Here is a 21,705-nt window from a genome sequence, read left to right on the forward strand (position 1 = left end):
TTGAAGTGGCCTGCTGGGTGCTACCCTTAGGAAACAGGGAAAGTGCTGGGTGTGTCTGCTTCTTCTCTGTCTCCAGGGCAACACAGGTGGAGGCAGGCTCTCCAAAAGTGCACACAGGACCATGGCACTTCACTTAAACTCTCTGTAAGGCTCAGCATCCAGAGTCCCGTGGCTCCTCCCAGCCTCTCCGCTGTGGCTCAACCTCCCTGCTCATCTCCAGGAGCTCCCAGCTCTTGTGTGGCCCACACTGAACTAAATGTGTGACCCTCCCCACTGTGGCTCACACTCCTCCTTCTGGAATGGCTTTTTTGCCCCTTATCTATCCTCACCTGAGCATCCTAAAGACAGAGCCAGTCCCACCCCACCCCACCCCACCCCCCAGACACTGTCCTAGCCCACTCCTCAGAGCACCACAGCTCTGAGCAGGTATCTCTATCACTGACCTCTGTGCCTTGCCTGGCATCCCCTTCCCCAGCTCCCCTGAATCCACTTGTCCTTCTGAGAGGCCTGCTCTCCCTACAGAGACACAATGCTGTGGTTTAACCCTGTGTGCATCCCCAGGGCAGCTGGCAGCTTAGCTCACAAACCTTCATAGTCGTGCCTCTCTGTGTTTGCACCGGGGCTGGGGCAGGAAGGCGATCAGTGCAGAGCAAGCCAGAGAAGCTAGCTGTGCCTCTTCTCTTCAGACCTGCTCAATCGTGGACCCCAGAGCTCACCCTGCTCCCTTCAAGAACTTCATTCTGAAGACCAGGCCACAACTGCTGAAAGGTTACCCCTCCAAGGGACTTACACCAGCTAAAGGCCCAGAGGGGCCCGGGGATGTCGCTCAGTTGGTAGAGAGCTTGCCTAGGATGAACAGGGTTCTGGGTTTGATCCCAGCGTTGCGCTTCGACAAGAACAAGAAATTACTGCACGCCAGCGCACAGGTACAGTGCCAGGGCTGGGGAGGCAAGGGCAGGAGGATTAGGAGCTCAAGGTTACCCCAGGGATATGGAGTAAATTCAAGGCTAATCTGGGCTTCTTAGCCCTGCTTTAAAACAACAACTAAAGGTCTCAAAGGGGCTGGACTCTAAAGCGAGCCTAAGCTGGAGGCTTGAAAAGACACATCAAGAAAAGAAAGGCCAGGGTCCCATTTACTGTCTATCATCCACAGCCTGGCCAGCGCGTTCATAGTTTGGTGCCTGGAGACTCAGTTTCCCCAACTGAAAAATGTGAGTCACAGCAGAGTTTTGGGGTGCATGAAGTAGGGGTCTGGCCATGCCATGCACAGTGGAGGGGCAGGCATCTGAGAACCTTCCTTCCCGCTCCTTTACTGAAAGCCAAGGCCCACACAGTCCCAGCTCCATGCTGCTCCAGCAAGATGGTCCTCCCTGGCCCCACAGCTTTGTTTACTGCTCCCAAGTACCCATTCCTTCTCCTCCCCCCATCTTCCCTTTCTCTCCCTCAGGCCAGAGTTTCAGCCATAACTTGGCTGAGAATTTCCTCAGGCTGGTGATAGGGGCTGGCCAGAGGAAAGCTCTTAGCAACCCAGGCTCCCAACCCAGGGCTTCAATGAATAAAGGAGGGAGGGCTGGCCAGAGCCCAGCATGCCAGGAAGAGGTTTCCAACAGGGACTGCAGAGGCCACAGTGGCAGCCTGGCAGGCCTCCATAATCCCAGGCTGCTGGTGGAGAAGAGATCAGAGATTGCTCCTCCCATCTCTGCCACGGTTGGACCCAGGCCTCGAAGCACACACGGTACTCTTGGCTGGTCCCCTGGGAAACCACCCCTCTCCACTCAGGGGCCCCTTCCAATTGGGGCTGAGCTCTCTAAGTCTTCCCAAGATTCCAGAACTTTCCATCCTCATCCTTTAACTCAGCCCTCGAACTGCTAGTATCAGGCCAGTACAAGAAACAGGGAAGCCCCCGCTTGACTGCACCTCACTAACTGGGGGGACAGGAATCCCAAAGAGCAATGTCCTTCCCAGACCCTCTCAGCCAGATCTTCTGGGTCTCTATTGGTTCCTTGGCAAACAGGGGCTGTGGGGGTGGGGCACATCCCTACACATCTTCAGTGCTCCTCTGGCTCCTGTCGGTCCTGAGAACTGAGACCCGGCAGCAGCGTCTGGCCGGTATCTTGGGTTTGCTCACGCCTTGTTCCAGAGATCCTCATACACCCTTGCTAAAGTGCTTGGCCCTTCAACAGATGTCGTGGGAGGAATAAGCCTGGAGCCTCTCTGCAGGCTCACAGTTAAGTTCTTGAGCCAGAGAACAGACCCGGAAATCATCAGTATGCGGCCGGGGATGTAGTCCAGTGGGTAGAGTACTTGCCTAGCAACCACAAAGACTTGGGGTTCAATTCCCAGCACTGTGTAAGCCAGGAATGGGAGTGGATGCCTGTAATCCTGACATTCAGGAGTTAGAGGCAGAAGAACCAAGAGTCTACAGTCATCATCAGCTACATATCAGTTTGGGGCTGACCCTGAAACCATGTTTTAAAAAAGATCAGTAGCACATACATCACACATGTTGGGCTCTACCTGCTGGCTCGGATGCTGGGCATCCCCAAGCTCCAAGGACAGAGAAATCACTGTGCCCTAGGATCCTGGAAGAAAGAGCTAGCTCAGATCTCAAAGTAACCTCAATCTATAGTAACTTGGGTCTGTTCTCAGAAATCATACAGACTGTGATCGGAAGGTAGACACGGGATCTTTAGAAGACAGGTAGAGGACGATGAAGTTATCAGATGACCTCTCAGGTCTGCAGAACCCCCCTTCCCCACAAGCCCGACTTTCACTGGGGATTTCTGCAAAGAGACCTTTCATGTGGTCGGCGGAGCAGCGTGATCAGAGTCCTCTGGAGTGTTTCCATCTCTGCCATCTTTACTAATCCTGCCAGCTTCTGGATCCCAAAGCCGAGAGTTCAGAAAGAAATTCCAGGCATTTAATTGGCTTGTTAGGGTTAAGCTTGTTAAGCTAGCAAGGGTATTCCTTCTCAGGAACCCCAAGGCAAAGCAGGCTGGCGCCCTAGTGTTCATGGTGTAGCCTAGCAAGGTTCATTCCTGTTCAGGTTACCAGTGGTGACCTATACTGATGGGCAGGACTGATGGGTAGGATCAGGCTCTGGGACTGTGTTGCACCCCCGCCCCTTCTGTGAGGTGCCATATTGGGGTTTCAGTGCTTTATCTAGCTAAATTTTAAAATCAAAGCACCATTACCCCCCCCCCCCCGCACGCGTGCGCACACACACACACACACACACACACACACACGCACGCACATGCACGTCAGGTGTCTTCCTCAGTTGATCTCCACCTTCTTTTCTGAGATGGTCTCTCACCAAGCCTGAAGCTCACCAATTAGGCTAGTCTGGCTGGCCAGCAAGCTTCAGATCTTCCTGCCTCTGTCTGTCCAGCCCTAGGATTATAGCACATGTTAGCCACACCTGACTTTTAACTTGGGTTTTTGACATCCCAGCTCAGGTGTTCATGCTTACACAAATACCTCACTGATGGAGCCATCTCTCCACAGGCCCAAAGACCACAGTTGTTTCCCAGGCATACCGTGCACCCCAAGCATACTGAAGCGGCACAAATCGACCGAAGGGGGAGAAAGAACAGCAACTTCTCATCTGTACGGAGCAGGAACAGAGGCTGTTTGGAAGAGCTTCCTTTCCGCCCACAGATTATGAATCAATTCTGGTCGGGACTGCAGTAGGGGAACATGAGCTAGTTATTGAATGAGACTGCACAGCTCTGCAGACAGCGAGATACTGGCACGGGTGGGGAAGCAGACACAAAGAAGACAACACAGATCACCTCCTATGGCATCTACGAAGCACCCAATGTCCGTATGACTTCCATGTTTACAGTGAAAGGGGATGTTGTAAGAGAACAGGTGCTCAGAGATGCTCAGGACCCAGCCCAACAGTGTACAGGCAAAGAACAGAGCAAAGACAAGGCCTGAACTTTCTGTCTCCAGCTCTCTCCTCTGGCTATGCTCTGGGCTCTGTTGCCTTGCCTGACAGTAGTTAGACCGAAGGCCCTGGCGTCAGGCTGAGCCGAGAGGGGAGGACTTGCTGTGCACCCTTAGCTAGCTCTCTTCCTTCACTCGCCTCAGTTTCTGAGACTGTGGGATTTCCCATAGTCAAGGGCCTCAGAGGTTTCCATAAGGATTGATACACTAATAATGTAATAATATAAACTACTTTTTTGCAGTGCTAGGGATAGAACCTAGGCCCTGTCATTGCTGGGCAAGTAAGTGCTCTATCAGTGAGCCACACTCTCAGCCCCTCTTAAAATACTTATAGTGTGGGTGGGAGTGATAATTCAGTCTGTAAGATGCTTACCTTGGAAGCATAAAGACTTGGGTTGGACCTCGGCATGGTGGCATACTGCAATCTCAGGCCTCGGAAGGGAAGGCAGACTGGGAGGGGCACTGGGCCTTGCTGGCCAGACAAGTCTCTGAATCAGTGGGTTCCAGGCCAGTCCTACATGTGCACTCTCTCCGTCTTTTTCTTTCTATCACTTTGTTTCTCTGTCTGTCTTCTCTGTCTGTCTCTGTCTGTCTGTCTGTCTGTCTGTCTCTCTCTCTCTCTCTCTCTCTCTCTCACACACACACACACACACACACACACACACACACACACACACACACGATACATTCTAAGCATTTGGAAGCATTAGCTACCGCTCTTGCTGTTGCCCTTGAAAATGGGACTCTACACCCAAGAGTGAGAGGCTGAGAGCCTCTTCCTAACTCAGCAGCCCTTAAGAGCAAATGAAAGGGACATGCAGGACTCGCACCATTCCTAAACATCAAATGTTGCTGAGGGGCCCACAGTTTCAGGGAGCTTGACCCTATGAACCAGGCTTCCCTGGAGTTAGCCCTGAGCACAGGTTCCCAGGAACCCTCCTCAGTGGGGATGTGTTTTTCCCTTTGTCTCTGTTCGGCCAGAGCACCTGGGGTGTGGGCCCTTGTCCTCACAGCCCCTGCCCCCTGCCCCCTGCATGTAAGCCTGGGGCATGCGTGCTCTGGTTGTTTAGCTCCTCCCTTCTTGATGCTCCAGCTGTGCTGATGCCTAGCTGTGGGGCAGCGGCCTTCAAACACCTGTATACAGTTCCCCATGGGAGCACTTTAAAGTCCAAGGCCCAACCTAGATAGTAAAAAAAGCCCCAGGACCTCAAATTGCCACGCCTGAGCTCACTGGAGATGGAAGGCAGGCATCTATCTCTCTTCCCAGAGCTCATCTGGAAACAAATGACCTCACTCTGCAGCCTGGGGCCAGAGTGACCACTGCCCTCCTAGAAGTCCAGGAAAGCTCTGGGGACAAGCCAGGGTGACTGAGCATGCCATGTCCACTTCCCTTAGCCAGGTTGGGATCATTTTCCCTTTGCCGACTCTCGGGCCAGGGGAGGGAAGGTAGCCACGGTTAGGAGGCCCACATCCGGGTCAACCTCCACTCTGCCCGACTGCGCTACCTTCCGCAGGGCTCTTGGAGTCTTCAGAGCATCCTGTATCATGGCATCCGGGGCATTAAATGAGAAGACACCCACATTCCACATTCCTCCTTGTGGTGTGCAGGCAAAATCCCCATGGGCTTTGGAGTTCAATTCCAGACATTTGCACATCCTGATCTCTCACTGTGCTTCTCCATCACTCCTAGGTGACCCCTGTTTCACCTGTTACCTCCTCTCCATCCTTAATACACCTCAAGTCACTTCCTGACCCGTCAGGGGTCAGCCCCTACTAGAAGGATCAAGGCAGAATGGAGGCTGGTCCAGGCCTCCGAAGCTGCTGATTTGACAGGATACTAGCTGGTTTCCTTCCTTCTTGCTGTATTAAAACTCACTGCCAGGTAAGTGTGGAAAGTACTTCATACCAACAGGCTCCTCCAGAGCTAGCAATAATCCCTATAAATGTTCCTGTTATCAATCCCAACTACTAGACGGGGAAGCACATACAGAGAGATTAGGCAGCTTGCCTAAGAACACAGAGCAAGTAAATGAGAGCAAGCTATCTATCTGACCTCAAGACCTGCCTTCTGCCATGGGCGCCTTCCTTCACCAGGAACTAGAAGAGAAGCCTGCCTTCGAATAGGTTTGGACCAGACTCTTCCATTTCTCAATGTCAGGGGGATGGAGGTGAGTCTGCAGGTGTCACTTGCTGTTATAACCAGCCTGGCACATTGTCCGAGTAGCCTCCTGTCAGACACCATGTGCTGGACAAGATGTCTTTGGTCCTTAGAACAGACGACACATTCATCTCCCAGTTCTGCAAGGTACACACTCCCCCCCCCCCCCCCCCCCCCCCCCGCTGTGGTGACGGCGAGGTGAAGCACGCCTTTGATCCCAGCACTCGGGAGGCAGAGGCAGGTGGATTTCTGAATTAGAGGCCAGCCTGGTCTACAAAGTGAGTTCCAGGACAGCCAGGGCTTTACAGAGAAACCCTGTCTCAAAAAACCAAAAAGAATAAAAAGATGGCAACTAGGAAGAGATGGCAACTAGGAAGAGGAGATTGGAAAGGCTGAGTTTCCAAGTCAGAATCGGGGCTTGCATTCGCCTCTGACCCACATCAGCTCTGTGACTAGGGTGTGGTGACCTCTCCACCCACAAGGCTCTGTTTACTCATCCTTAAACCAGGAGGACACTCCAGGGTGCAGATGGCCTAAGGATTCAGGGCCGCGGCTCAAGCACGCACTCTGTAAATTGAGTCCCCAGCAAACCCCCGCAGCCCCCAGTGCTTCCTTAATTAATTAGAAGGAAGGACCAGGCCAGAAACTGATTACAAAGTCCCTCCAGGGGCCCCTGCAGGGGTGAGGGGAAGTAGGAAGAACCAGTGGCAGCTCCCCCTCCCCCACTCTTTCATGCCCCCAAGCAGCTGGTGCCACTCCAGACTCACAAAGGGAGGCTCATTCTAAACAGCGCCTTCTCATGTGGCAGCCACTAGCTTTGCATCTGCCCTGCCCTGGCAGGGCATGCCTGCCTTGTGCCAGCTGCTCCCAGCTGCCCTGGCTGCAGGCTACTCTGGAGCTGGGGCCTGGGTCCCCAGAGGCCACCTAGTAAGCTCAGGGCAGCGTAGCTACTCTACAGAAGGGGGAAGGAGCAGGGCCAGGCACACAGGGAGTCCACACATTGCCTCATCTCCTGGACCGCCTAACAGCTCTGAGAGCCAGGCAGATGCAAATCAGTCACTGGCTGCCCTTGTGCCAGGAGGCGAGACTCTGCTGGCAGTGGTGGCTCCAGCGGTGTTGGCTGCGGCAGTGTCTGCCCAAGAGCCGTGGAAAAACTCACTCCAACCCTGAGCCTCCAGGCCCAAAGCTGCCAGGCCAGGGGTCCTGCCAGCAGCTGGGCTTCTAACTGGCAAGTTCTGCACTACTTTACAATCCTTCCCAGATGATTCTAAGAGTGACCACTGGTGCCAAGGGGTAAGGTCTCCCATGAGAGGGCACAGGGCCTCTGGGTCCAACAGTAATAAAGGACTAATGTCTTCTCTAGAAAATGAGCTTACTACTCTATGGCAGAGATGGGAAGGAAGACAGAAAGAAGGAAGGAGCCTGAATCTATTGAGTGCTTACAGCATGCAGGCAGGAAGGAGCCTGCATCTATTGAGTGTTTACAGGCAGGACTGACTGCTGACGGCCATCTGTGTAACCTTTAACTTGTGACTGTCTCATCTCTTCCATCCCTGCTCCTCTAAGGTCCTAGAGGGCATGGACACACACACACACACACACACACACACACACACACACACACACACACCATGAGGAGATGATCCAGCAGAGGGGAATCCAGATCCCAGCAGCAGACAGGGAAGCTGCACAATACCACTCAGGCCGCCTGAGGTCCCTTTGAGGAGTAACTCCACCAGGAGGGAGGCCATTCAGAGTCTCAAAGACTGGCTTTCACCCTCCAGCTCCAGACTGGCCAATGGCTGGAGTAGGTCATGACCTGTGCTCCCAGGATCTCGGGTCCCTCATTTTCCAAGGAAAAGCGTAGGATGTTTGACGTCGTCGCTAACATTCTGCTCTCCGCTGGTGGCTCCCCGATGCCCAGGAGGCATCTGATCTTTGCCAAACACTGTTTCCTGGCCAGTGCCATGCGGTCCACAGCTCCTTCCCTTTCAGCGGGAGCCAGTTGCTCCTGTAAGCGGGCTGAGGCTGTGATTAAGGCAGGAGGCAGACAGCTGGCCTACAAAGAAGGCCAGAGACATGGCGACAATGTCACCCCCTTTCCTGGAGTCACTGTTCAGATAGGAGGTGGCTGCCATAGAGGGTCACCTCTGCCCACACACTCACCTCTAGGTGCTCCTCATGTTCAACTGGTTCCTGCCACTCAGGGTACACTGTGATCTCCAAGTTAGCCCCAGAGCCTGCAAAGCTCACTACTTCACCCAGTGGTTCCCAACCTTCCTAATGCTATGATCCTTTAGTATGTTTCCTTGTGTTGTGGTCGACCCTCACTCAGCCATACAATTATTTCCGGTACTACTTCATAACTGTAATTTTGCTACTGTTAGGAATCATAATGTAAATATCTGTTATGAGTCTCCAGAGGGGTCACCACCCATAGGCTGAGAACCACTGCTCTAACTCAACACAGCATAAAGGAGAATAGACAAGCCCAGCTGGTGTAAGGGACCTCTTTCTAGACCTACAAGCCCCATTGCTCCTAGGCCTACAAGCCCTACCAACCCCTAGTCATATGTCAATTAAGAGGTAGGCAAGAGATCTGCATACCACCTCCATACCGTCTGGACTTTTCTTCCAGCTCATGAACTTGTACTTTGAGCGCACACGGTTCTGATTCCTTTTACGCTCTGATCTACCTGACAGCGGTTCAGGTGTTGGGACGTAGGGAAGCAACACCAGCACTGGAGGGTCAGGGACTGGATCCAGATAGAACACCAGGAAGGGCAGGCATGAGAACTGAGCATGAAAGCGGTCTGGAGTGCCTGTCACCAGGACGTAGCTCTGGGCTGTCCTAGAGGACTAGTTTTGTAGAAGAAGAGGCTGAGGCGTGGCCTTGACCAGGCATTTCCAGGCTGGGAAGCTGCATCTGGTCTTTCCTTCCACTGTCCCCCAACCCCTTCCATAAAGGAATTAGGATTGCTTGGCAAAACACGTTCAATAGAGATGCATGCATATGGTGAGAAAGGTGTCCTAATATGTCACCAGTGACAGCATGGCTGTGTGGCTGTTGACACTTAGGGCAGATGTCCCTTCACAGCTTCCAAGGCATTTGTGGCTCCCCGAGGAATGGGTTGGGAAACATTGAAAGGCAGGGTGGTCAGTGGGAAACTGGGGCTCAGCTCTAGCTGATCCTCTAGCAACTTCCTGTCTGCTTTGTCTTCTTCATTTTGTGTCAGTCCCTCTGAGAGCTCAGAGCCTGTGACCTCCACCAAACACTGGCCCAGAGGCTTCTGTCAGGGGACACAGAGGGACACCATGACTCTTCCTCTGGAGCAAGATGACCAGAGGTTTATCACTAGTCACTCCGTCCCCTACAGTGACTCCATCTCCCACATTCTTTGTGGGTTCTCCTCTTTAGTCTGTAACAGGACCACCCCCCGGATCACAGTCCCCAAGTATACCTTGTTAGAGCAGAAGACATGGCTCATTGGAACCAACACTTGCCCAAAGCCTGAGGAGAGAAATGACTGGTCTAAGGTCACACAGCCAGTTAGTGGCCAGCCTAGGACACCTAGAGGCCATGTCTTCTAACTCTTGGGGCAATGGAAGAGCCTTGTTCAGTAGGGACTCCCTGTGCTGTACAGGACTGGGGTTGTGCCATACAGGCCTGGCGTAGAGAGAAAACAGGGTTAAAGTGGGGATTTTATTTAATCCTCTGATCTGGCTTAAGCCAAAGCCACCTTGGTTTCGGCAGGAGACAAGAGACACACGGAAGGGTTCGTTGGGGGCTGGGCAGGGAGGTGTCAGAGTGTTAGAAAATAATCCTCGCGTACCTAAGGGAAGGTCTGACAGTGGGCTACGTGGGCCCCACTTCCACCATCTCACCATCCTAGGCCCCCAGACAGTGTCCCTCTGCTGTGGAAGCCCCACACCCAGTCATACAGACTGATGGCTCAGCAGGAGACTGAGACAGACTTGAGGGTAAACCCGAATCCTGCCATACTTATATTAGCTATGTGACCTTAGGCAAGTCACCTCACCTCTCCGAATCTCAGCTTTTTCCTCAGTTAAACAGTTTTACCTTCAAGGGAGAAAAGTTGTCTGAATCCGTGTGCATAGACAGGAGAGGTTGCAGGGTCAGTCCTTGCAAGGTCATCTTCAGCCTTAACACTTATGCTCCCACCCGGCCCATGAATTGCTCCTCAGCCCCCACCTGCCTGAAGCTTTGGCATTTACAATCTCCATAACAACACATCTCTGCCCAGCTGCATTTATGCTCATTTAAGAGCACTAAGCACCCTGCCGCTTGATATAGCTAGCTTGACAAAGTTAAGGCCAGGCACATCCGCCCCGAGCCCTCAGGTTATCATTCTCATACAGCTCCCAAGTCCCAGAACTGAGGGCAATGACAAGGTCTGAAGTGAAGTCCGAGCCGGGCTGAGCAAGTCGCTGGGGTAAGGAGCTTATTAGAAGGGTCTAGAATGGACCGCCCAGCCTTTCTGTAAGGCTTTGACCACAGCAGGCTGCCTGGCCTGCTTGGCTTCTACCTCCTCAGCTGTGAGAGCCAGCTGAGCATCTGGGAAAGATGGAGTCTGGCCTAAGGTGTATAGACGGCCAAATCCACGGCTAAGGCCGATGCCAGGGTGTGAGGTCAGCACTCCAACAGAACCTGGGAAGAGTACAGTTCATACTCTTCACTTGTTTGTCCCACCACTACCAAGGCTCATCTTATCCCATTGCAGAAAAGGAAACCTAAGCCCAAACTAGGCCTAGCCCTTCTCCGTAGAGAGACTCAAATCTGCCTTGGCCCAGGGCTTATCCCACTGCCCCAACGGTCTCTCCTCTTAACTCCATTCTTCCATTGGCAGGGAAGACGTCCCCAAAAAAGTTCTTCAACAAACCCGGGCTCCTGTGACAAGTCCAAGAACCTCTTCCAAACTGGGGTCTGCCAGGATGCCTACCTGCTCCTCTCTGTCACACTCCCTGCCCATCCCACCCCATGCAGTAGAACCTTCCCTGTCTCTGGCAGCCACTCAGGGATCCGGCAGCGCCTCTACAGGGTAGCTTTGGAGTCAGGCCCAGGCTTCTGGGGTAAATGGCAAAGACAGGCAGGTGGGGTTCAGCTCCCTTGTGTGTCTGACTAGCATGGCCAGCCCATCCCTGCATCATCAGCATGGATCCCTCAGTCCTTACGGCGCGTGACACTGAGGGACAGACACCCAGAGCGCCAGCCAGCCCGAAGCAGCTTTCCAGGGGTTAAAATTGCAGCACCTTCCACAAGAGTTAAAAATGCAGTCCCGGGGCGCACAGTGATGTGGTCCACACCGTCCAGGATAGCTGCAAAGGAGCATCCCCTCCCGGCATCCCGTAGTCCCCTGGGGGCCGAGCGACTCCTGGGAGCTGGAGCGCGCGCGCGCGCGCGATCCCTTCCTAAGCCCCTCAAGTCCCTGCCCGGGGGGTTGTAGCACCCGCGGGTCCCCAGCGTGGCGACGATCTGCGCTGCTTACCTTTGTGACAGTCATACAGAAAGCGGGCGGTGGGGCTGGGCGCGGGCGGCGGCAGGCGGCTGGGCCGGGCTGGGGACCGCGCGCTCGGGAGGCCGCTGGCTGATGTCAGCCGCGGCCGAGCATCTATAATAGATGAGGCCGCCGCGCCGCAGGAAGGCGAGGCAGGAAGAAAGGCGGGCGGCGGGCCGCGCGGGGGGCGGGGAGGACCGACCGGGGACTCGCTACAAAGAGGAGGCGGAGGCAGAGGCGGGAGTGCAGTCCGGGCGCCTGACGGTCCCCAGCCCCGCGCGTCCAGGCGCTGCCCCCTCGGGCTCCTGGCACCTGCGGCCGGGGCCGTGGGCGGGGACCCGGCCTTCGGTGCCGCGTTGGCTCCGGGCGCCCGGTGAAGTCACAAGCTGGACGGGCGCGGCGCGCGGCCGGAGATGCCTTCCCAGGGCTGGTCGCCCCCTGGAGGTTCCCAAAGTCCACCCGCTACGGGTCCCGCAGCTGCCACACGAGTTCAGGGTGGCCAGGAGGGCTCGTGGAAGCACTCCTTCGCATCTCAGTGATGAGCTCGCCTAAGGCCAATGTGGTCCATGTTACATAGGAAGTGGCAGGACTTGAGTGTAAAGTACTTAGACAGAGGGGCATTGGGCCCAGTTGGCTCGCCAGACTCGCCCAGAGGCTCTCTGCTTGGTGGCAAGCTTCTTAGAGGTTTCCTTTGCAGATCCTGCGTTCTATAGTTATAGGGACACAGGGGGAGCTCTCTGTAAGAGAGGCAGGACCGACCCTCCTCAAGAGTGTTCACATCACTGGGGAGATGACAGGTACAGTTGCTCTAGGCAAATCCCAGCCAGGTTACCTACACCCTGTAGCAGCTGCAGGAATTTCAAGTACAATTGCCTGAATATGGCCATGCGAGTACCTGGGCAAAACCGGTTTGGACAGATAAGGAGCCGCTGCAACCACAGAGAAGGGAGGAGGGAATGAGGTATTTGGAGCATCTCTCTCTCTCTCTCTCTCTCTCTCTCTCTCTCTCCCCCCCCCCCCCGGGGGTTCTGAAGTGTGCCACCTGCTCTCAGAGTTTCTTCACTGCAGTCCAGTGTGAGCACCTGCCCCGGAGGAAGGTGCAGGAACAGGGAGGTAGGATGCCTGCTCCATTCCGCAGCTGTATTTCTAGAACAGTACTACACACAGTGACAACTACTATAAAGTGCTTTGGCATAGATCCCGATATTTTTATTTACAGTTTTTTTTGTTTTGTTTTATCTTAGTTTTTGTTGGTGTTTTGGGTTTTTTGGGGGGGCATCCCTAAGAATGAGCAGATTTCGTGGGGGGACGTACCTGGTCTGACACAGTGACAGAGCCAGGACTTGTGTCTGTGAGTTACAGAGTTCCTCCACAGCTGCTGCCATCTTTGAACTTCTTCTGCATCTTGGGAAGGGTATAAACACCTGTCCGTCTCCAGGGGCCTTGCAGCAACTTTACTAGGTCTCTAGGGAGAGCAGATGTAGCTTCAGGCCTCAGGCATTGGCTCTGCGCCAGACCCCTCCTAGGTGTAGTCATGCCAGGCCTCAAGTCTTTACTGCCTCACCCCCCCCCCACCCGCCCCAGAAATGCCGGCTTCATTCTCTGAACCCCATCCTTACCTGACATCCAACCACTGTACACTTAGTTCAGAGTCTCTGGGTTGTCTCCACATGGGACAGTACAGCAGGGAGCTAGCTGGCCCCTGGGTATGATTTATCTTCCTGCATGACCCTGTCTCAACAATAACGAAACTAAAGGCAAAGAATGTTTGAGAAAGATACCCATTGTGGACTTCTGGCCATCACAAGCATGTACATAGCACACACACACACACACACACACACAGAGACACACACACACACACTGCATCTCAATGATAGGGTGCTTGCCCAGTATGCATAAGGCTCCAGGAAAAGTTTAATGTCACCAGGAACAAATCAAGGATGATGTATGGAGCGGGGGAGATTGGATTAGTCAGTGAAAGTGCTTGCCAGGGAAGCCTGAGGCCCTGAGTTCAAATCCCCAGCTAAGTATTGCAGTGCATACCTGTATTCTCAGTGTGAATCAGGTGAAGGTAAGATGGTCCCTGGAACTTGCAGCCCAGCCTGTCTAGCTAACCAATGAGCCCTGGGTTCAGAGAGAGAGAGACCCTGTCTCAATTACAACAAAAATAAAGGCAGAGGAGGAAGGAGAAACACCCATCGTTGACTTCTGGCCATCATAAACATGCGCACATATGCATACATACTCAAAGATAGGGTGTATCTCTAGGATGGCATGCTTGCCTAGTATGCATATTAAGGCTCTCAGTTCCATTACCAGCAACACACACATACACACCAATTCAAGCAAAATAAGTGTTCTATCAGCAGAAGAAATGTAAAGGAGACCCATAACATTTCCCATCAGCCAGTTGGTCATTATCAGAAGGATTTGGATTCCATGTCAGGATGGTAGTCTTGAACAGGAGAGCCTTAAGACAGGAGAATGGAACCATCATTGCCAGGCTTCTCCATCCAGCCCTATGGCCCTATTAGAAAGTACTGAAGGGCCAGCCAAGAACACCAGCAACCAACACCCATCACCCCTCTCACATCCCAGATTGCCATCCTCGGTTACCCAGCATGCCTCTTGGCACCTTCCGCGCTGTCTGCTGTTGTTGTGGGCTCTGGGAACAAGACAAACACTTAATGTTATCTTGAGCCAAATGTAATTAGGAACATCAATCTGCCATCCCCAGGACCCATGTGATGGGCTCTGAAGGCAGACAGGAGACACTCTAGGTCCCTCACATGGCTGCTGGCTCCCTCCTTCTGTCACATCTTCATCTCCGTAGATAGAAAGGACACCTGGATAAGCACGATGCCCCGGCAAGATGCCCAGTCCTCTGGTGCCACGTGTAGGATCGGCCTGAAGGAGGGACTCAGAGCTGTAAGCATTCCCATGGTCAGTACCACCCGGCCTGTGCTCCAGCCACTGTGCCTATCTTGCTTTGCTCCACTTGGAGGCAGGCTTGAGAACACACACAGATGGAGTCAGGGGCTTAAACTGGAGAGAGACCACAGGAGGAGATGCAGTGGCCCCTGAGGTTGGCAAAAAGGTGTTTTCGAGGGCACTGCTGGGGCCCACTGGAGGAGGGTGCATACAGAGTCACCTGGCTGTTGTCAGTCATGGAGGGCAGCGTGCTCAACCACACTCTTCCTCGGCACTGTGCTTTTGGGCTGGGAGTCCAGGACCCTCCGTTTCAGGGTATGCCCTAGACAGAGGTGCGGGAGTTCCTACCTCTTACTTGTAGCGGTATTTACTATTTACGTAGCTCTAGTCTGAGCTCTTTGGATCATGCATTGAGTTACATGTAAAATTAAACATAGGCTAGCTTGGGCTGTAGGTTACAAATCATGTTATAAAGAAGAGTGCCTATGAACAGCCTCAGTGTGCCTGATCATGACAGAGGCGACCATGCCCTAATGCTTTCCCACTTTCTCTCCTCAACTTCCGATGCCCTTCTCCCTTGTTCTCAGCACGACAAAACTCACAAAACTCATACTCATCCTCCAAAGCTCGAATGGCATCTCTATGCAGATGTCCTGATGCTCCCTGAGTCACACGGTTTTGACTTCTGTTTATTTGCCTTTTTTTTTTTAATGAGCTCTGATTACCCCGCCCCCTTTCACTCTCCAAGGCAGACACACCTAGGGGATTCTGGGTAGCTTCCGGCTGCCCTGAGATGGCTTCCATAGCCATCTTTAGCACCAATCCCGGTAGCCATCTTACTCAGGTCCTCCTCTACAAGCAAAGCATCAGGTCCTCTAGACAAGCGGCTTCACTGGCCAAAGATACTTGCTTGCCCAGCTTTGGCCAGTCCTGTATTCGGTGCCTCCGTACAGTGGGAGGAAGGCTTGTTCCTGGCCTGCAGGAGGCTTCAATTTCCTAGGAAGTAAAGTCCCACAGAAGTGGGTATCCTCTGGGTTCTAAAGACAGAGGCCGTCCTACAGCAAAGAGCCAGAAAAAAGAGGGAGGGGAGGGGGAGAGCATGAGAGAGAGAGAGAGAGAGAGAGAGAGAGAGAGAGAGAGAGAGAGACCTAGTGAAGAAGCCAGAGAGAGGGAGGTGTTCCCCCGTCCTCTAGCCCCCAACTCCATCATGCTACCTTCTAGACGCCCTGGGCTACTCAGCCTTCCAGCTTGCTGGTCTGCTCAGCGGCAGCAGCCGGCATTCCCCCTCCTCTCCATCTTCCCTTGAGCTCAGCATTTTCTTTTGCTTCACTAGGCCTTGGCCGCCTGCCTCCGGCACTCATCGGCGCTCACCATCTGTCCTCTAAGCTACAAGTTCCTGCGCTTCTGCTCATACACATGGGTCTGTGTTTTATAAAATCTCCCAGTGGCTCTCTGCTGTCCCTCAGACTGAGGCCGGAACAGAGTCTTGGGGGGCCTGCCTTTGCCCCTTGTTCCTCTAGGTCTACTGTGTCACCTAACCCTTGCCATTCTGTGACTTGCAGCTGCTGCTCCATCGTCCTCTCCTCCATCTCTGGCTCCTCCAGGAAGCCCTCCCAGGTGCATCCTGAGGAGGTTTTCATCGCTAGCCTTGATGCTTCTCGGAGCCCGTTCTGTGTGCTCAATAAGGATTTCACTTTTCTTCTGTCTCTGGGGCGTGTGTGTGTGTGTGTGTGTGTGTGTGTGTGTGTGTTTCTTTCACTTCCTGGAAGAATAAATGCGTGCTGGCTTTTCTGCCTGGCAAGGCCTGGACATGGCAGCTGCTCTGCTCAATCAGCTGTCCCCCACCCCACCCCCACGCCGGTTTCTGCTTCCCAGGGTTGTGGTTTGCCTTCTCCATCTCTTTGTCTTGCAGCCTCTCCCTCCACTGCTCCCAGCTGACCCTGTAGTGCAGCCACATTCTCGCTGGCTTGAATCTCCCAGCACCCTGTGCCTTTGCTCTGTTCCCACCCTCGGCGGGCACACCTGCTGCCATGGGCTCCCCTCTCTCCACCTTGACCACCGCTCTTGCTCCCCTTCTCATCCCACCTGTGCCAGGCCTGCCATCTCAGGGCATGTCCCTCACTCCTGCGTCAGCCTCTGTCACCCGGCGACTGTGGCTCCATGATCCTCATCTGCACATGAGTGCAGGTGCCCACAGAGGCCAGAGCTAACAGGTCCTTTTGGAGCTGAAGTCGCAGGAGATTGTGAGCCCCCCACGGTGGGTGCCTGGAATGGAAGTACAGGCGCTTACCCAATGAGCCATCTCCCCAGGCCCCAAGCTCCTCATCTTTGTCTCAGTCCAGGCCTTCCCTCCTTCCTCTCAGCATTTCTCCACTGCTGTCTATAGACATTCATCATTGTCCCGACCTGGGTGGGAGGGGTCTGGCAGGTGGGACATTCCTTTCACTCAGTACCTGCAGGGTGAATAATGACAGACAGCCTGGCAGCAGGCAGACCTGGGGTCTAGACTGGGGCTAACTCCTCTGAGCTGCAGGCTCTTGGTCCCCTGACCTTATCTGTGAGGTTGAGAGTGTGTGGGGCAGGGACTTCTGCATGTATGTATACACACATGTGTGTGGGGCTGGGTAGTTGGGGGTTGGGAGGAGCTGTTCCTGGGGCACCAATAGTAAACAGGCAAGGACAGTGTGGGAAAACAGCAGCCTTGGAGGGCTCCTCCTCAGCACTGTATAGGCAGTCAGGGGCCTATGGTATCCAAAAGTCTGCTTCTTATTTACAGAGTATGGTGGTTAGAAACCTGGCTCCTAAGGCTTGGGTTCAAATTCTGCTTCAACCACATCTCCACCGTGTGACATGGGAACTTATTTGTTTAACCTCCCACACTTCACACTCCTGTCCAGCACAGTGGACATGGCAGCGGTCTTAGGGATCTGCTACCTGGAGTTAGTGAGATGGCTCAGCAGGTAAAGGTGCCTGCTGGTAAGAGTGACAGGGTGCCGGGACCCACATGCTAGAAGGGGGGAAGTGACTCCAGTAGGTTGACCTCCGACCTCTCTTGACTTGTACACTGCGGCACAAGCACACCCCTCGATGGAATAAATAAATAGACGTAAAAAGATTCTCGACTAGACAGCACTGAGAGAAAGCAGAGGGCTCTGACTGCCCCTCCCTTCTGCGATAAAGCACCAGGAAGCTCCTGTTAGACAACCTTGGAACGAGGGAAGAATAGACAACTGCTGTCCCCTCCACGTCTCAAAAAATAAAGTGGAGGCGTTGTGGCTGTCTGGCCTCCGTAAGCACACAACCCCAGCAGCAGGCTTAGGGCCTAGGCCTGGCTCCACTTTTACTATGCCCTGGATGCCTAGCTTTAGCAGGTGACCTGCTTTTGCAAGGACAGAATCTCATCTTGGTGACATCCACTTCCCTGGTGCTCTGCTCCCTGCAGACCCAGGACTCACCCATGCAGGGTGCATTAAAAAGCAAAGCAGACCAAGGGCTCCAGTTACAGGTCTATGGGCATGGATGGGGCTTACAAACCCACAGCCCAACCAGCCCCAGCTTCCATGCAGACTGGGATTCAAAGACCCGCACACATCGTAACTATGGGAGGGTGAGGGGAGCGTTCCTGCTTCAACAACAAAGCCTATGAACTAAAGGGAAAATCAGCAGGAGACAATGGCAGATTCATTATCACGTGTGAGGTGTCTTGTGAACCTGAAGGCTCAGATACCCTCCTTGGTAGCAGAGGGAGGTGCTTCTGTGTGGTAGCATCTGTCTTTTAAACCCGGAGCTCAGGAGTTTATCTAGACTGGCTGGACAGCAGCTCCTGGACTCCTCACCTGCCTACTTTCCCAGCTCTGGGGCACCCAGCCTTTTATGCAAGTGTCCAGGATCTGAACTTGGGGTCTTCATGCTTAGGCATCAAGCACTTCACTACCTGATTTATCCCCACAACCCCTAGATTTCTTTTTACAAAGGGGCAGCTTTTCTGAGCCATTCTGGTGTCTTCAACATCATTATAACGTATGCCGGAGAAATGTATTCAGGGTGGGATACAGTCAATCTAGTCTCTTGATCCTGCCCACTCACGTCCCTCTGCAACTGCCACTCTCCCCAGAGTGTTGTCCTGGAGGGCTCAGCAGAAAGCCTCTCATTAAAGTGACCCCTCCTACCATTCACTGGTTGTTAGCGGTGCTCATCAGAGAAAGGCCTGCTGTCCTGCTAGTCACCAACCGAGGGTACCTCTAAGCCCGGGTATAAACAGATTCCTAGCCCGTGGCATCTTTGGGACCTAAACACTGGCACCACCTGGAATGCTCTGAGTTTGAGCAGCACCCCAGAACTTGTTAGAAATGCAGAGTTCCCATCCCTACTCTCAGGACTGTGGATCAGGAACTCCTGGGGAGTGGAGTGGGTTCCAGGACCTTCCCATATCACCTATGTCTACAGAGCATTGTTTGCCTTTTCATGCGCTTCGAGGGCCCTGTCAGATAGGCATGCAGAAGCCACGTCACCATCGCACACCTCCTGAGTCACACAGGTGGACTCTAGTCTCAGCTTCAATACCTGAGCCAGAGGCTTTTCATAGCCTTGCATTGAAGACAAGGGGCCCACAAAGAGATAGAGAGCAGAGGTAAGGTCAGAGAGTCAGGAGGCTGAGAGGGAGAGGAGCTTTGACAGTTCTTCCCTCTTGTCCTTGTGGTACCCTCAGTGGTGGGAAGAGAGAGTGCCCCATGGCCTCATGGGAGAGGCCTCTCCTATTCAGCAATCGAGGATGCAGTCTCAGAGACTGGGAGGAAGCCCTCAGGCTCCATGTGCAGGGCCCGACACCTCCTCTTCTAGAACAGTGTCTTCAGGTCTGCTAACTCCTGTCCCTCTGAGCCTGCCTCACAGTGAGCATTGTCCCCTGTCTCGGTGGAGGGTACTCTCATTAGAAAGAATCTCCCCCTTTACCCCAGCGGCACCATCCTCTCCCGATGCCCCGAGTCTCATCCCCAGAACCCACATGGCAGGAGAGACCAGACTCTTGAGAGTCCTCTGACCTCGGTGTGTGTACAGTGGCATGCGCACACCTCCGCACACACATAGTACGTAAGTAACAAGATGTTTTCGAAATACAGATTCTTTGCAAGGTCCAAGAACCATCTGCTCCTATTCAAGTCAGGCACCATCTCTCTGTGTTCTTTATTCCTGATTGATTTCTATGCCTGCCAGAAGGACGAGGGGAGGGTGCTGTTCTTCGCTGCACCGCTCTTGAAGACCTGATTGCACTGAAGCCGTATCACTCTCTTTTGCCTCTGCTTTTTACTTTTTGGGACTCAGCATACCACCCAAAAATATGACTTTAGGAGACTAGAATATGCCACCCTGAAATACACTTCCTTGATGTATTTTGAGGCAGCTATTCTGAGGAACCAAAGGCTTCGGAGTGCTGAAAAGCCGCACTTCTGTGGGAGAAACTGACATCCACGTTGGTAAATTCTATCAGAGCGATGGCTGCTCCCGACAGCTTCTATCACCTAGGAGATGTTCTCTGCACAAGAACCACATCGTTACCCCGCCCACTTCCCATGACTGGTCTCTGACACTCTCCGAAGCCCCAAGTCCCCACAATTCCATTCTGTATTTCAGGATGCTACGTGACAATTATCTGACCCATCTTTACATCTCCCTGGGGCTCCCCAGCACACCAACATAATTAAATACGGTTTTGTCCCAGTTCATCTCTCTTATGTCTGTCTAATTCATAGTCCCAACCATGTGCCTCCTTCCCTCCCTGGCTGGAATACTGTAAGCAGCCTTGAGCACTGGGGCTCGAGTGTCACTTGCCTTCAAGTAATAGAAATGTCCTGCTTGATGCTCACGACTAAAGAACAAGGGTTCCAATGATAAGTAAAGGTCGTCAGATGTTCTGGGTTTTGTAAATCAGAAGAAAGATGACTTAGCATCTGCATCTTAACCACTCAGGGAGGCCAAGGGTCAGGTGTGCTCGTTCACACTTTTAATCCCAGCATTCAGGAGTGAAGATAGCAGGTTCAAGACCCACCTGGGCCAAATAGTGAGATCCTGTCTCCAAAAAGCAAAACCATGAGGGATGGGGGGAGAGTTCATTATGTGTGTGTGTGTGTGTGTGTGTGTGTGTGTGTGTGTGTGTAGGCCAGAGGATAACGTCAGGTGTTATTCCCTAGGTTCCTTCCCTCCCTCCCTCCTTCCCTCCTCCCTCCCTCCCTCCCTCCCTCCCTTTCTTCCTTCCTTCCCTCCCTCCCTCCCCTCCCTCCCTCCCTCCCCTCCCTCCCTCCTTCCCTCCTTCATCCCTTCCTCCCTCCTTCTCTTCCTCCCTCCCTCTCTTCCTTCCTTCCTTCCTTCCTTCCTTCCTTCCTTCCTTCCTTCCTTCCTTTCTTCCTTTCTTCCTTCCTTCTTTCCTCCCTCCCTCTCTTCCTTCCTCCCTCCCTCCCTTCCTCTCTTCCTTCCTTCCCTTCCTCCCCCCTTCCTTCCTTCCTTCCTTCCTTCCTTCCTTCCTTCCTTCCTTCCCTCCTTTCATCCTTCTACTTCTTATTATTTTTATGCATGCATGTCTCATGTCAAGTTCACCCAGGCCCTGTCCCATCCCAGATGAGATTTATGCCCAGTGTCACAGAGGAGGCCTATAGGACAGGAATAGCCACTGTCAGGGGAGAGGGCAAGACTGGAGGAGTATCTGGGTATGGAGTTCGCAGGGCAACTAGCTAGAGTTTAGGGTCCCTGCAGGAGCCTCCCCTTTAGTGCTCAGAAGGCTTGAGCAGCCTGAATTTAACAGGGACCCTCTCTGACAGAAGAGGTTTCGGTGATAACTAGGAAAGACTAGAGCCAGTCAACTTGAATCAAAATCCTGCCTCCCTGAATCCTAGCTGTGTGACCTTAACTGAATTGCTTAGACCCTCTGGCCCCCAACTTCCTCCTTTGTCAAAAGTACATAATGACAGTTGTCCACCTCACAGGACAAGTCTGTCCATAGCCTTGCACAGGACACAGCCTTGCCTGCATTTCATCCCCAGAACCCATATTTTTAAAAAGCTGGAATAGTAGTGCCTGCCTCAGATTCTAGCTATGAGGAGGCAGAGACAAGTGGATTCTTGGTGCTCTCCAGACAGAGAGCCCAGTCTCCATGGT

At 53.3% G+C, this 21,705-nt stretch overlaps 1 protein-coding gene and 1 long non-coding RNA gene across 6 annotated transcripts in view; both read right to left on the reverse strand.

The window, feature by feature from the left end:
* Coro2b (coronin, actin binding protein, 2B) overlaps nucleotides 1–12,008 on the reverse strand; it is a 117,555-nt gene extending 105,547 nt beyond the window's left edge. Inside the window, exon 1 of one of the 3 annotated variants that reach the window (XM_006511094.4) lies at nucleotides 10,191–11,044. In XM_006511094.4, coding sequence (XP_006511157.3) covers nucleotides 10,191–10,265 — 75 coding nt within the window. In that variant the 5' untranslated portion in view covers nucleotides 10,266–11,044. Of the gene's footprint in view, nucleotides 1–10,190; nucleotides 11,045–11,380; nucleotides 11,405–11,616 lie in introns of those variants that run through there. The other 2 variants (NM_175484.3, XM_006511100.3) reach the window with 2 other exon arrangements.
* An 836-nt stretch (nucleotides 12,009–12,844) lies between these two features.
* Gm39352 lies at nucleotides 12,845–16,260 on the reverse strand. 3 transcript variants are annotated; one of them, XR_870833.1, is made up of 4 exons: nucleotides 15,774–16,260; nucleotides 14,245–15,614; nucleotides 13,245–13,752; nucleotides 12,845–13,090 (listed from the first exon to the last, which is right to left on the reverse strand). It is a non-coding gene; the product is annotated as a predicted gene, 39352 (long non-coding RNA). The 3 variants fall into 3 exon arrangements; XR_870831.1 differs by having other exon boundaries at nucleotides 13,245–13,376; nucleotides 13,672–15,614; XR_870830.1 differs by having other exon boundaries at nucleotides 13,245–15,614.
* Nucleotides 16,261–21,705: the final 5,445 nt, after the last annotated feature.

The sequence above is a fragment of the Mus musculus genome, chromosome 9 (assembly GCF_000001635.26).
Source record: "Mus musculus strain C57BL/6J chromosome 9, GRCm38.p6 C57BL/6J".
NCBI lineage: Eukaryota > Metazoa > Chordata > Mammalia > Rodentia > Muridae > Mus > Mus musculus.